General features: G+C 53.2%; 1 protein-coding gene across 1 annotated transcript; it reads right to left on the reverse strand.

The window, feature by feature from the left end:
- Positions 1-4,445: 4,445 nt before the first annotated feature.
- Positions 4,446-11,841, reverse strand: LOC120928230. The gene is made up of 6 exons (XM_040339337.1): positions 11,802-11,841; positions 11,251-11,402; positions 7,320-7,761; positions 5,846-6,004; positions 5,145-5,235; positions 4,446-4,605 (listed from the first exon to the last, which is right to left on the reverse strand). Exons 1-6 carry the CDS (start codon positions 11,839-11,841, stop codon positions 4,545-4,547), a joined length of 945 nt encoding a protein of 314 aa, XP_040195271.1. The 3' UTR covers positions 4,446-4,544.
- Positions 11,842-12,752: the final 911 nt, after the last annotated feature.

A 12,752-nucleotide genomic window follows, 5' to 3' on the forward strand; every position in this document is an offset into this window, starting at 1 on the left:
TCTTGATCCCCCGAGAGGCAATCGGATTTTCCCTGGATCAACTTTACCCCAAATTAAAATTCCTAGCACACCTCACCAAATCTCCATTTGTTAACCCCTGTCACCCCCCAAATTCCTCCACCCAACACAAAATCCCCTCCCTCCAATCTCCTTGTGGTGCCCACCCACCTCACATAATACCACAGTGCCCAGGGCAGCCTCTCCTCCTGCCCACCCCTTGTCCTGGCCCTGATTGTTGTACATCCTGCTCCATTGTAGTGCCCCCTGCCCCTTCATAGCAGTGTTCTCTGCCCAGGGCAAACATACCAAATGCGCCCCCCCCCCCCCATTATGTATGAGCATTATGTGTCAGCAACCCCACCCCCAAAAAATAAAAATCGATCCCCTCCCCAAAAAATAAAATAATGAATAAATATTCCCCCTCCTAGTACAAATCCTCTATTCCTCAACTTTCCCCTCCAAGCACAATCCTCCACCCCCCCCCTTTCAGCAGAAATTCCCCTCACTAATCCCCCTATCCTAGAAAAAATCTCCCCCCACAAATTTACCCTCCTAGCACAAATACCCCAATCACTCCTACTAGCACAACCCCACCCCCACCCCCCCCCAAAAAAAAATCCCCTCTAGCATATTACTTGTATAGCACAAACCCCCCTAATCCTCCCTCTTAGCACAAATACTCTTCCCCATCCTAACACAACCCCCCCCCCCCCCAATTAGAATTAGCTATTCTCACACACCTCACCAAATCTTCAATTGTTAACCCCTGTCACTCCCAAAATTCCTCCACCCAACACAATTCCCCTCCCTCTAATCTTCTTGTGGTGCCCCCCAAACCCACATAATACCACAGTGCCCAGGGCAGCTTTTCCTCCTGCCCACCCATTGTCCTGGCCCGGACTGTTGTACAACCACCCCAGGCCCGGACTGGCCATAGGGCACACCGGGCATATGCCCGGTGGGCCGCGGCAGCCGGCCACATGTCAATTTTGTGCCTGATTTTGCAGCTGCTTGAGCCGGCCCTGCTCATCCACTGCCGGCCTCTCCGTGGCCGGCTCCTCGGGATGAGCCGCATCCATGTCCTTCTGGCCGGGGTCCCCATCCCTTATCAAAGTGCTGCGTCATCTGGGCTGCTCCGTGAGTCGGGGCCGCTCAGCCGGCCTCACCACTGCCAGCTCCGCGGCCGTCCGACGGACTATTCAGCTGAGCTCAGGGGGGGGCGGAAGTGAAGAGAACGAGGAAAGAGCGCTGTGAGTAGAACGAGGAAAGTTGAATGTGGAGCTCTGACTGTACTGGAATCTGGGGGGGGGGGGGGGGTGGAGAGGAGAGCACCCACCTCACCCTCTGCACCCACCCCACCCATCTCACCCTCTGAACCCACCTCACCCTCTGCACTCACCTCACCCTCTGCACTCTGCACCCATCCCACCCACCTCACCCTCTGCACTCTGCACCCACCCCTCCCTTCTTACCCTCTGCACCCACCCCACCCATCTCACCCTCTGCACCCACCTCACCCTCTGCACCCACCTCATCCTCTGCACCCACCTCATCCTCTGCACCCACCTCACCCATCTCACCCTCTGCACCCACCTCACCCTCTGCACTTTGCACCCATCCCACCCATCTCACCCTCTGAACCCACCTCACCCTCTGCACTCTGCACCCACCTCACCATCTGCACCCACCCCTCCCTTCTCACCCTCTGCACCCACCCCACCCATCTCACCCTCTGAACCCACCTCACCCTCTGCACTCTGCACCCATCCCACCCACCTCACCCTCTGCACTCTGCACCCACCCCTCCCTTCTCACCCTCTGCACCCACCTCACCCTCTGCACCCACCTCACCCTCTGCACCCACCTCATCCTCTGCACCCACCTCACACTCTGCACCCACCCCACCCATCTCACCCTCTGCACCCACCTCACCCTCTGCACTCTGCACCCATCCCACCCACCTCACCCTCTGCACCCATCTCACCCTCTGCACCCACCCCACCCATCTCACCCTCTGAACCCACCTCACCCTCTGCACCCTGCACCCATCCACCTCACCCTCTGCACCCATCCCACCCACCTCACCCTCTGCACCCACCTCACCCTCTGCACCCACCCCACCCACCTCACCCTCTGCACCCACCCCACCCATCTCACCCTCTGAACCCACCTCACCCTCTGCACTCTGCACCCATCCCTCCCTTCTCACCCTCTGCACCCACCCCACCCATCTCACCCTCTGAACCCACCTCACCCTCTGCACCCATCCCACCCACCTCACCCTCTGCACTCTGCACCCACCCCTCCCTTCTCACCCTCTGCACCCACCCCACCCATCCCGGCCACCTCACCCTCTGCACTCACTTCATCCTCTGCACCCACCCCACCCATCTCACCCTCTGCACCCACCTCACCCTCTGCACCCATCCCACCCACCTCACCCTCTGCACCCACCCCTCCCTTCTCACCCTCTGCACCCACCCCACCCATCTCACCCTCTGCACCCACCTCACCCTCTGCACCCACCTCATCCTCTGCACCCACCTCACCCATCTCACCCTCTGCACCCACCTCACCCTCTGCACTCTGCACCCATCCCACCCATCTCACCCTCTGAACCCACCTCACCCTCTGCACTCTGCACCCATCCCACCCACCTCACCCTCTGCACCCACCCCTCCCTTCTCACCCTCTGCACCCACCCCACCCATCTCACCCACTGAACCCACCTCACCATCTGCACTCTGCACCCATCCCACCCACCTCACCCTCTGCACTCTGCACCCATCCCACCCACCTCACCCTCTGCACTCTGCACCCATCCCACCCTTCTCACCCTCTGCACCCACCTCACCCTCTGCACCCACCTCACCCTCTGCACCCACCTCATCCTCTGCACCCACCTCACACTCTGCACCCACCCCACCCATCTCACCCTCTGCACCCACCTCACCCTCTGCACTCTGCACCCATCCCACCCACCTCACCCTCTGCACCCACCCCACCCATCTCACCCTCTGAACCCACCTCACCCTCTGCACCCTGCACCCATCCACCTCACCCTCTGCACCCATGCCACCCACCTCACCCTCTGCACCGACCTCACCCTCTGCAACCCACCCCACCCACCTCACCCATCTCACCCTCTGAACCCACCTCACCCTCTGCACTCTGCACCCATCCCTCCCTTCTCACCCTCTGCACCCACCCCACCCATCTCACCCTCTGAACCCACCTCACCCTCTGCACCCATCCCACCCACCTCACCCTCTGCACTCTGCACCCACCCCTCCCTTCTCACCCTCTGCACCCACCCCACCCATCCCGGCCACCTCACCCTCTGCACTCACCTCATCCTCTGCACCCACCCCACCCATCTCACCCTCTGCACCCACCTCACCCTCTGCACCCATCCCACCCACCTCACCCTCTGCACCCACCTCACCCTCTGCACCCACCCCACCCATCTCACCCTCTGAACCCACCTCACCCTCTGCACCCACCTCACCCTCTGCACCCACCCCACCCATCTCACCCTCTGAACCCACCTCACCCTCTGCACTCTGCACCCATCCCACCCACCTCACCCTCTGCACCCACCCCTCCCTTCTCACCCTCTGCACCCACCCCACCCATCTCACCCTCTGAACCCACCTCACCCTCTGCACTCTGCACCCATCCCACCCACCTCACCCTCTGCACTCTGCACCCACCCCACCCATCTCACCCTCTGCACCCACCTCACCCTCTGCACCCATCCCACCCACCTCACCCTCTGCACCCACCTCACCCTCTGCACCCACCCCACCCATCTCACCCTCTGAACCCACCTCACCCTCTGCACCCACCTCACCCTCTGCACCCACCTCACCCTCTGCACCCACCCCACCCATCTCACCCTCTGAACCCACCTCACCCTCTGCACCCATCCCACCCACCTCACCCTCTGCACCCACCCCTCCCTTCTCACCCTCTGCACCCACCCCACCCATCTCACCCTCTGAACCCACCTCACCCTCTGCACTCTGCACCCATCCCACCCACCTCACCCTCTGCACTCTGCACCCACCCCTCCCTTCTCACCCTCTGCACCCACCTCACCCTCTGCACCCACCTCATCCTCTGCACTCTGCACCTCACACTCTGCACCCACCCCACCCATCTCACCCTCTGCACCCACCTCACCCTCTGCACCCATCCCACCCACCTCACCCTCTGCACCCATCTCACCCTCTGCACCCACCCCACCCATCTCACCCTCTGAACCCACCTCACCCTCTGCACTCTGCACCCACCCCTCCCTTCTCACCCTCTGCACCCACCCCACCCATCTCACCCTCTGAACCCACCTCACCCTCTGCACTCTGCACCCATCACACCCACCTCACCCTCTGCACTCTGCACCCACCCCTCCCTTCTCACCCACCCCACCCATCTCACTCCCTTCTCTTTCCAATTCCTGAATCACGTCCTCGAAGATATAGTTCCATTTCCTCATTTGTTGGCTTGGTAAAAAACTTCCTTTCCTTGTAAAATCTATTGTTTTATTTTACAACAACGCTTGTCAGTTGGTCTGTTTCATTTAATCTTGATTTTTGTTTCCACCTGCAAAAAGAAGAAAAAGTTTAGTTTATAGTGGACAATAGAAAAAATGGGCAACAAATACAGTCAGAGGTAAACAGCAGGATAAGCCTAGAAACACTGTATCAGGGGCCCACATGGTATGACACCAAAACAGGCATGAATGTTCTGGATTAGAGATCTGTGGTATGACAGGTTGTCACTGGCACAGACCTAGAAGTACTGGATCAGTGGCCCATGTCATAGCACAGGTAGTCACCAACACATGCCTGGAAGTACTGGATCAGTGGCCCATGTCATACCACAGGTAGTCACCAAAACATGCCTGGAAGTACAGGATCAGTGGCCCATGTCATACCACAGGTAGTCACCGACACATGCCTGGAAGTACAGGATCAGTGGCCCATGTCATACCACAGGTAGTCACCAACACATGCCTCGAAGTACAGGATCAGTGACCCATTTTTAATAGCACAGGTTGTCACCGGCACATGTCTTGAAGTACTGGCCAAACAGAAAAATAAATACAAATATTTTCAATTGTATAAATTGTGGATACTTACTGATTCTTTGCTTTGCAGATGCAGATGACGACCAACATGAAAATAAATCCACTGAGTATCACCGTCATGATAGCCAGGAGCCAAATAGGGACTTCAACAAAAAGAAGGAAATAAAGCGTTATTGTCAATGATAAGAGCACATGTAAGAACTTCTAAGGCCCCGTACACACGACAGAGTTTCTCGGCAGAATTCACAGAGAAACTCGGTCAAAACCCGGATTCTGCCGAGAAACTCTGTCGTCTGTACAGTTTTGGCTCGATGGAGCCGCCGAGGAGCTCGACGAGAAAATAGAGAACATGTTCTCTATTTTCTCGTTGTTCTATGGGAGAAGGCGTCCCGCCGAGCTCCTCGGCGGCTTCATCCCAGAACTCGACGAGGAACTCGACGTGCCAAGCACGTCGAGTTCCTCGGCCGTGTGTACGGGGCCTCAATGTATCGGGATAACATAGCTGGGTAAAATTAATCATGTGGAACTCCAGGTGGGGAAATTGCGAACAAACGTTATGTCTCCTCACTTGGGGAGATTACCTCCCTTTGTGTTCTGGAGAGCACACAGGATGTAAGAAGAAATCTTCCCAACTCCTCCCCACACCATATTAACTAAAAAAATAAAAGTTTTGGCTGGAGCTGTGCTTTAAATCATAATTAATATTACACTAGCTGCATTAAGCCCATTCTTATTTCAGAACATTTCACTTACCTTGCACCTTGGTGTGATACCAAGCCCGGACATCTTCTGAGGAATCTTGGCCTTCGGGTTCATCCAGCATCCTCTGACCACCTGGCAAAATGGCCAGATATTCATTGTCTTTTCCCAGGGCTGGAATATACTGATAGTCTCTACCCAGCAAATCTAGTCCTAGAATAACAGAAAAGAAACAAAGATATACATTTCTCAGGTACATTATCTACAAGGATACAAAATCATGAATGTTATTTATACATTAAAAATTTGATTAGAGTTTAGAAGTCCTTTGGGTTTTCTAGATAATTGTCAGCATAAGAACGGCTATTATTTCCCCACAGCGGGCAATCAGATTCCAGCCTGCCTTGCACCGTTCTGGCCGTTGTGGCTGTGATAAAATAAGTGAGGCCCCGTACACACGTCCGAGGAACTCGACGTGCCAAACACATCGAGTTCCTCGTCGAGTTCAGTGTGCCGAGATCTCGGCGGGCTGACTTTCCTCATTGAACAACGAGGAAATAGAGAACATGTTCTCTATTCGCCCCGACGAGTTCCTCGTCGGCTTCCTTGCTGAAAAGTGTACACACGACCGAGTTTCTCGGCAAAATCCAGCTCCGATCGAGTTTCTGGCTGAATTCTGCCGAGAAACTCGGTCGTGTGTATGGGGCCTGAGAGAAAGCCTTGTTGGCTTGAAGTAGATATTCCCTGGCTCATGTGCTGCATGCTAGTTCTGGGGCAGTGGGCCAGAACCTATTCACCGAGGCAATGACTTGACATAGGTGTGTGGCTCCTGAGTCAGGGGATGGTTACTTCCTTCTCACACAGGCGTTTTACTTCATGACAAAGAATGTGTATTTGCTTAGAACTGATAATGGCCCTTCTTTTTTAGAACCCCAAATTCCATAAGTGCTTTTACTATTGGACATTTATAAAATATACATCCATGCAGGGACAGCACCAGAGGGGCGTATGGAAGTCCCCTAGAACTACCAAAAAATAAAAGACTGTGCAAGCATCTATAAAATTATGGACTCGGCAGCTGGTCGGTGCACAGCCAAGCATAAGAACGGAGGGTACTCTGTGTTCCACCTCCTGCTGCCGTTTTGGCCTGGCCCCCGGGGATTTATGAGACAGACAGAATGTGCATGGAATTCAATTCCCCAGAAGTCACCCAAGTTTTCAAACCCCTCAAATAGTGTTCCTGCCCACTGTGTAAGTCTTCCCTAATAGCAGCATGGATGAAGGGATCTCTATTATATTCAGGCAGCCATGGCTGCTGGTGCTGCCAAACAATGATTACATCTGATAGGATGCAGTCACTGTTTGCCCGATAATTTACCCCCTGAATTTTAAACAGACTTTTGTAGGGATGGGTGATGCTTGCAGACCCACCCGTGTCTTGAATTGTGGCCATTTTAGCAAGAATCAGACAAAATTTAAGTAATTGGTTAGAGCACTGACTTCAAATGATCACGTTATATTCTCTTACCTGTATCCTGGGTGTCTGGGGGCTTAGACGTCACATCTGCCTTTGTTTCTTCACCTGCAAGCTTGGACTCCGCAGGTACATCCATCTCATCTGCCTTCGTATCTTCACCTGTGAGCCTGGACTCCGCAGGTACAACCATCTCATCTGCTTTGGTATCTTCACCTGTGTGCTTGGACTCCGCAGGTACACTTGTATCATCTGCTTTGGTATCTTCAGCTGACAGATTGGACTCTGTAGCTAAATCCTCCTCAACTGCCGTCTGTCGCCATCCACCTGTGAACTCAGACTCTTCAGGTGCATATAGCACGTCCGCTTTGTGTTCCTCGGGTGCAAGCTCGGACTCTTCAGGTACATATAGCGCGTCCGCTATGTGTTCCTCGGGTGCAAGCTCGGACTCTTCAGGTGCAAATAGCACGTCTGCTTTGTGTTCCTCGGGTGCAAGCTTGGACTCTTCAGGTGCAAATAGCACGTCCGCTTTGTGTTCCTCGGGGGCAAGCTCGGACTCTTCAGGTGCAAATAGCGCGTCCGCTTTGTGTTCCTCTGGTGCAAGCTCGGATTCTTCAGGTGCATATAGCGCGTCCGCAATATGTTCCTCGGGTGCAAGCTCGGACTCTTCAGGTGCATATAGCACGTCCGCTTTGTGTTCCTCGGGTGCAAGCTCGGACTCTTCAGGTGCATATAGCACGTCCGCTTTGTGTTCCTCGGGTGCAAGCTCGGACTCTTCAGGTGCATATAGCGCGTCCGCTATTTGTTCCTCGGGTGCAAGCTCGGACTCTTTAGGTGCATATAGCACGTCCGCTTTGTGTTCCTCGGGTGCAAGCTCAGACTCTTCAGGTGCAAATAGCACGTCCGCTTTGTGTTCCTCGGGTGCAAGCTCGGACTCTTCAGGTGCATATAGCGCGTCCGCTATATGTTCCTCGGGTGCAAGCTCGGACTCTTCAGGTGCATATAGCACGTCCGCTTTGTGTTCCTTGGGTGCAAGCTCGGACTCTTCAGGTGCATATAGCACGTCCGCTTTGGGTTCCTCGGGTGCAAGCTCGGACTCTTCAGGTGCATATAGCGCGTCCGCTATATGTTCCTCGGGTGCAAGCTCGGACTCTTCAGGTGCATATAGCACGTCCGCTTTGTGTTCCTCGGGTGCAAGCTCGGACTCTTCAGGTGCATATAGCACGTCCGCTTTGTGTTCCTCGGGTGCAAGCTCGGACTCTTCAGGTGCATATAGCACGTCCGCTATATGTTCCTCGGGTGCAAGCTCGGACTCTTCAGGTGCATATAGCACGTCCGCTTTGTGTTCCTCGGGGGCAAGCTCGGACTCTTCAGGTGCATATAGCACATCTGCTTTGTGTTCCTCAGCTGTGAGATTGGATTCTTCAGGTGCATATAGCACGTCCGCTTTGTGTTCCTCGGGTGCAAGCTCGGACTCTTCAGGTGCATATAGCACGTCCGCTTTGTGTTCCTCGGGTGAAAGCTCGGACTCTTCAGGTGCATATAGCGCGTCCGCTATATGTTCCTCAGGTGCAAGCTCGGACTCTTCAGGTGCATATAGCACGTCCGCTTTGTGTTCCTCGGGTGCAAGCTCGGACTCTTCAGGTGCATATAGCACGTCCGCTTTGTGTTCCTCGGGTGCAAGCTCGGACTCTTCAGGTGCATATAGCACGTCCGCTATATGTTCCTCGGGTGCAAGCTCGGACTCTTCAGGTGCATATAGCACGTCCGCTTTGTGTTCCTCGGGTGCAAGCTCGGACTCTTCAGGTGCATATAGCACATCTGCTTTGTGTTCCTCAGCTGTGAGATTGGATTCTTCAGGTGCATATAGCACGTCCGCTTTGTGTTCCTCGGGTGCAAGCTCGGACTCTTCAGGTGCATATAGCGTGTCCGCTATATGTTCCTTGGGTGCAAGCTCGGACTCTTCAGGTGCATATAGCACGTCCGCTTTGTGTTCCTCGGGTGCAAGCTCGGACTCTTCAGGTGCATATAGCGCGTCCGCTATGTGTTCCTCGGGTGCAAGCTCGGACTCTTCAGGTGCATATAGCACGTCCGCTTTGTGTTCCTCGGGGGCAAGCTCGGACTCTTCAGGTGCATATAGCGTGTCCGCTATATGTTCCTTGGGTCCAAGCTCGGACTCTTCAGGTGCATATAGCATGTCCGCTTTGTGTTCCTCGGGTGCAAGCTCGGACTCTTCAGGTGCATATAGCGCGTCCGCTATGTGTTCCTCGGGTGCAAGCTCGGACTCTTCAGGTGCATATAGCACGTCCGCTTTGTGTTCCTCGGGGGCAAGCTTGGACTCTTCAGGTGCATATAGCACGTCCGCTTTGTGTTCCTCGGGTGCAAGCTCGTACTCTTCAGGTGCATATAGCGCGTCCGCTATATGTTCCTCGGGTGCAAGCTCGGACTCTTCAGGTGCATATAGCGCGTCCGCTATATGTTCCTCGGGTGCAAGCTCGGACTCTTCAGGTGCATATAGCACGTCCGCTTTGTGTTCCTCGGGTGCAAGCTCGGACTTTTCAGGTGCATATAGCACGTCCGCTTTGTGTTCCTCGGGTGCAAGCTCGGACTCTTCAGGTGCATATAGCACGTCCGCTATATGTTCCTCGGGTGCAAGCTCGGACTCTTCAGGTGCATATAGCACGTCCGCTTTGTGTTCCTCGGGGGCAAGCTCGGACTCTTCAGGTGTATATAGCACGTCCGCTTTGTGTTCCCCGGGTGCAAGCTCGGACTCTTCAGGTGCATATAGCACGTCCGCTATATGTTCCTCGGGTGCAAGCTCGGACTCTTCAGGTGCATATAGCACGTCCGCTTTGTGTTCCTCGGGGGCAAGCTCGGACTCTTCAGGTGCATATAGCACATCTGCTTTGTGTTCCTCAGCTGTGAGATTGGATTCTTCAGGTGCATATAGCACGTCCGCTTTGTGTTCCTCGGGTGCAAGCTCGGACTCTTCAGGTGCATATAGCGTGTCCGCTATATGTTCCTTGGGTGCAAGCTCGGTCTCTTCAGGTGCATATAGCACGTCCGCTTTGTGTTCCTCGGGTGCAAGCTCGGACTCTTCAGGTGCATATAGCGCGTCCGCTATGTGTTCCTCGGGTGCAAGCTCGGACTCTTCAGGTGCATATAGCACGTCCGCTTTGTGTTCCTCGGGGGCAAGCTCGGACTCTTCAGGTGCATATAGCACGTCCGCTTTGTGTTCCTCGGGTGCAAGCTCGTACTCTTCAGGTGCATATAGCGCGTCCGCTATATGTTCCTCGGGTGCAAGCTCGGACTCTTCAGGTGCATATAGCGCGTCCGCTATATGTTCCTTGGGTGCAAGCTCGGACTCTTCAGGTGCATATAGCATGTCCGCTTTGTGTTCCTCGGGTGCAAGCTCGGACTCTTCAGGTGCATATAGCACGTCCGCTTTGTGTTCCTCGGGTGCAAGCTCGGACTCTTCAGGTGCATATAGCACGTCCGCTATATGTTCCTCGGGTGCAAGCTCGGACTCTTCAGGTGCATATAGCACGTCCGCTTTGTGTTCCTCGGGGGCAAGCTCGGACTCTTCAGGTGCATATAGCACATCTGCTTTGTGTTCCTCAGCTGTGAGATTGGATTCTTCAGGTGCATATAGCACGTCCGCTTTGTGTTCCTCGGGTGCAAGCTCGGACTCTTCAGGTGCATATAGCGTGTCCGCTATATGTTCCTTGGGTGCAAGCTCGGACTCTTCAGGTGCATATAGCACGTCCGCTTTGTGTTCCTCGGGTGCAAGCTCGGACTCTTCAGGTGCATATAGCGCGTCCGCTATATGTTCCTCGGGTGCAAGCTCGGACTCTTCAGGTGCATATAGCACGTCCGCTTTGTGTTCCTCGGGGGCAAGCTCGGACTCTTCAGGTGCATATAGCACGTCCGCTTTGTGTTCCTCGGCTGTGAGATTGGATTCTTCAGGTGCATATAGCACGTCTACTTTGTGCTCCTCAGGTGTGAGGTTGGACTCCGCAGGTAAATCCTTCTCATCAGCTTTGGTATCTTCAACTATTGGCTCAGGTAGAAATATCTCAATCTTGTACTCCTTGCCTGACGGCTCATACACAACATATCTATAACGTTCATTCGGATCTATAATCACAGAAGAGAAAATAAATACAAATATTAATTTTATATTATCTAAGAAAGATAAGTACAATCCTATTATATTATATTCAGTTATTTTGTGTGTGTGTGCCAGAACTGAGTTCTGGTACTTCTGACAGGGAGCAGAGTTTTTTTTTTAATATATAGCTTGTTTTAAGCAGCTCTCAGCCCGCAGAGTCAGCTGGCGGCCACATAAGCCGACACAGCTCCTATAGTACCGGCAGCAGCCTTAAAGGGGTTGTAAAGGAATGTTTTTTTTCCCTAAATAGCTTTCTTTACCTTAGTGCAGTCCTCCTTCACTTACCTCATCCTTCGATTTTGCTTTTAAATGTCCTTTTTTCTTCTGAGAAATGCTCACTTCCTGTTCTTCTGTCTGTAACTCACCACCATATGCAAGGTTTTCTTCTTGGTGTGCAGAAAGCATCTTGAGGGGGGAAAGGGCGAGCAGGAGTGTCCGGATGCCCACTAGCACACAGCTCCTTTCTCTATCTGCAAAGTAGAGAGTGTCCTGACTTGCCTGCTCGCCCCCTCCCCCCTCAAGAGGCTTTCTGCACACCAGGGAGAAAGCCTTGCATTACTGTGGTGAGTTACAGACAGAAGAACAGGAAGTGAGCATTTCTCAGAAGAAATAAGTACATTTAAAAGCAAAATGGAAGGATGAGGTAAGTGAAGGAGGACTGCACTAAGGTAAAGGAAGCTATTTAGGGGGGAATTTTTATTTTATTTTATAACCCCTTTAAGAGAGTGGAGCAATATCAGCTGCACTCTGCCTCTCCCTGTAGTAGAGTGGATGTTCCTGTGAGTGTGAGGAAGAGCTGCAGTGTGGTGTCCTGTCCTGAAACTTCTGACTGCTCACTGCCTGAGGAAGACTGTACATTGATTTTGGTAATTATTTAAAACTGTCAGTGTTGTTGCTGGATGAATATAGGGGCTGCTTGACTGTCTAGTAATGCCGCTGTCAGGATATGGGGATGTCTTATAATGCTGCCTGGATATTGGGACTGTCTCTCTTGCTGTATATATGGGACTGTCTCTCTTGCTAGATATTGGGAACTGTCTATTGTGATCGGGAACAGTGATATCTGTCATGTCCCAGGCAGCCACCCAGGGAACACAGTTAACCCCTTCCCTGCCAGTGTCATTTTTACATTGATTAGTGCATTTTTATAGCACTGATCAATGTAATAATGTCACTGGTCCCCAAAAAGTGTTATTTGGGGTCAGATTTGTCCGCGCTAAAAATCACAAACCAGTAAAAACAATAAAAAATAAATAAAAATCCCTAAAATCTATCCCAGTGTTTGTAGATGCCATAACTTTTGTGCAAACCACTTA

This window comes from Rana temporaria, chromosome 2, assembly GCF_905171775.1.
Source record: "Rana temporaria chromosome 2, aRanTem1.1, whole genome shotgun sequence".
Lineage (NCBI taxonomy): Eukaryota > Metazoa > Chordata > Amphibia > Anura > Ranidae > Rana > Rana temporaria.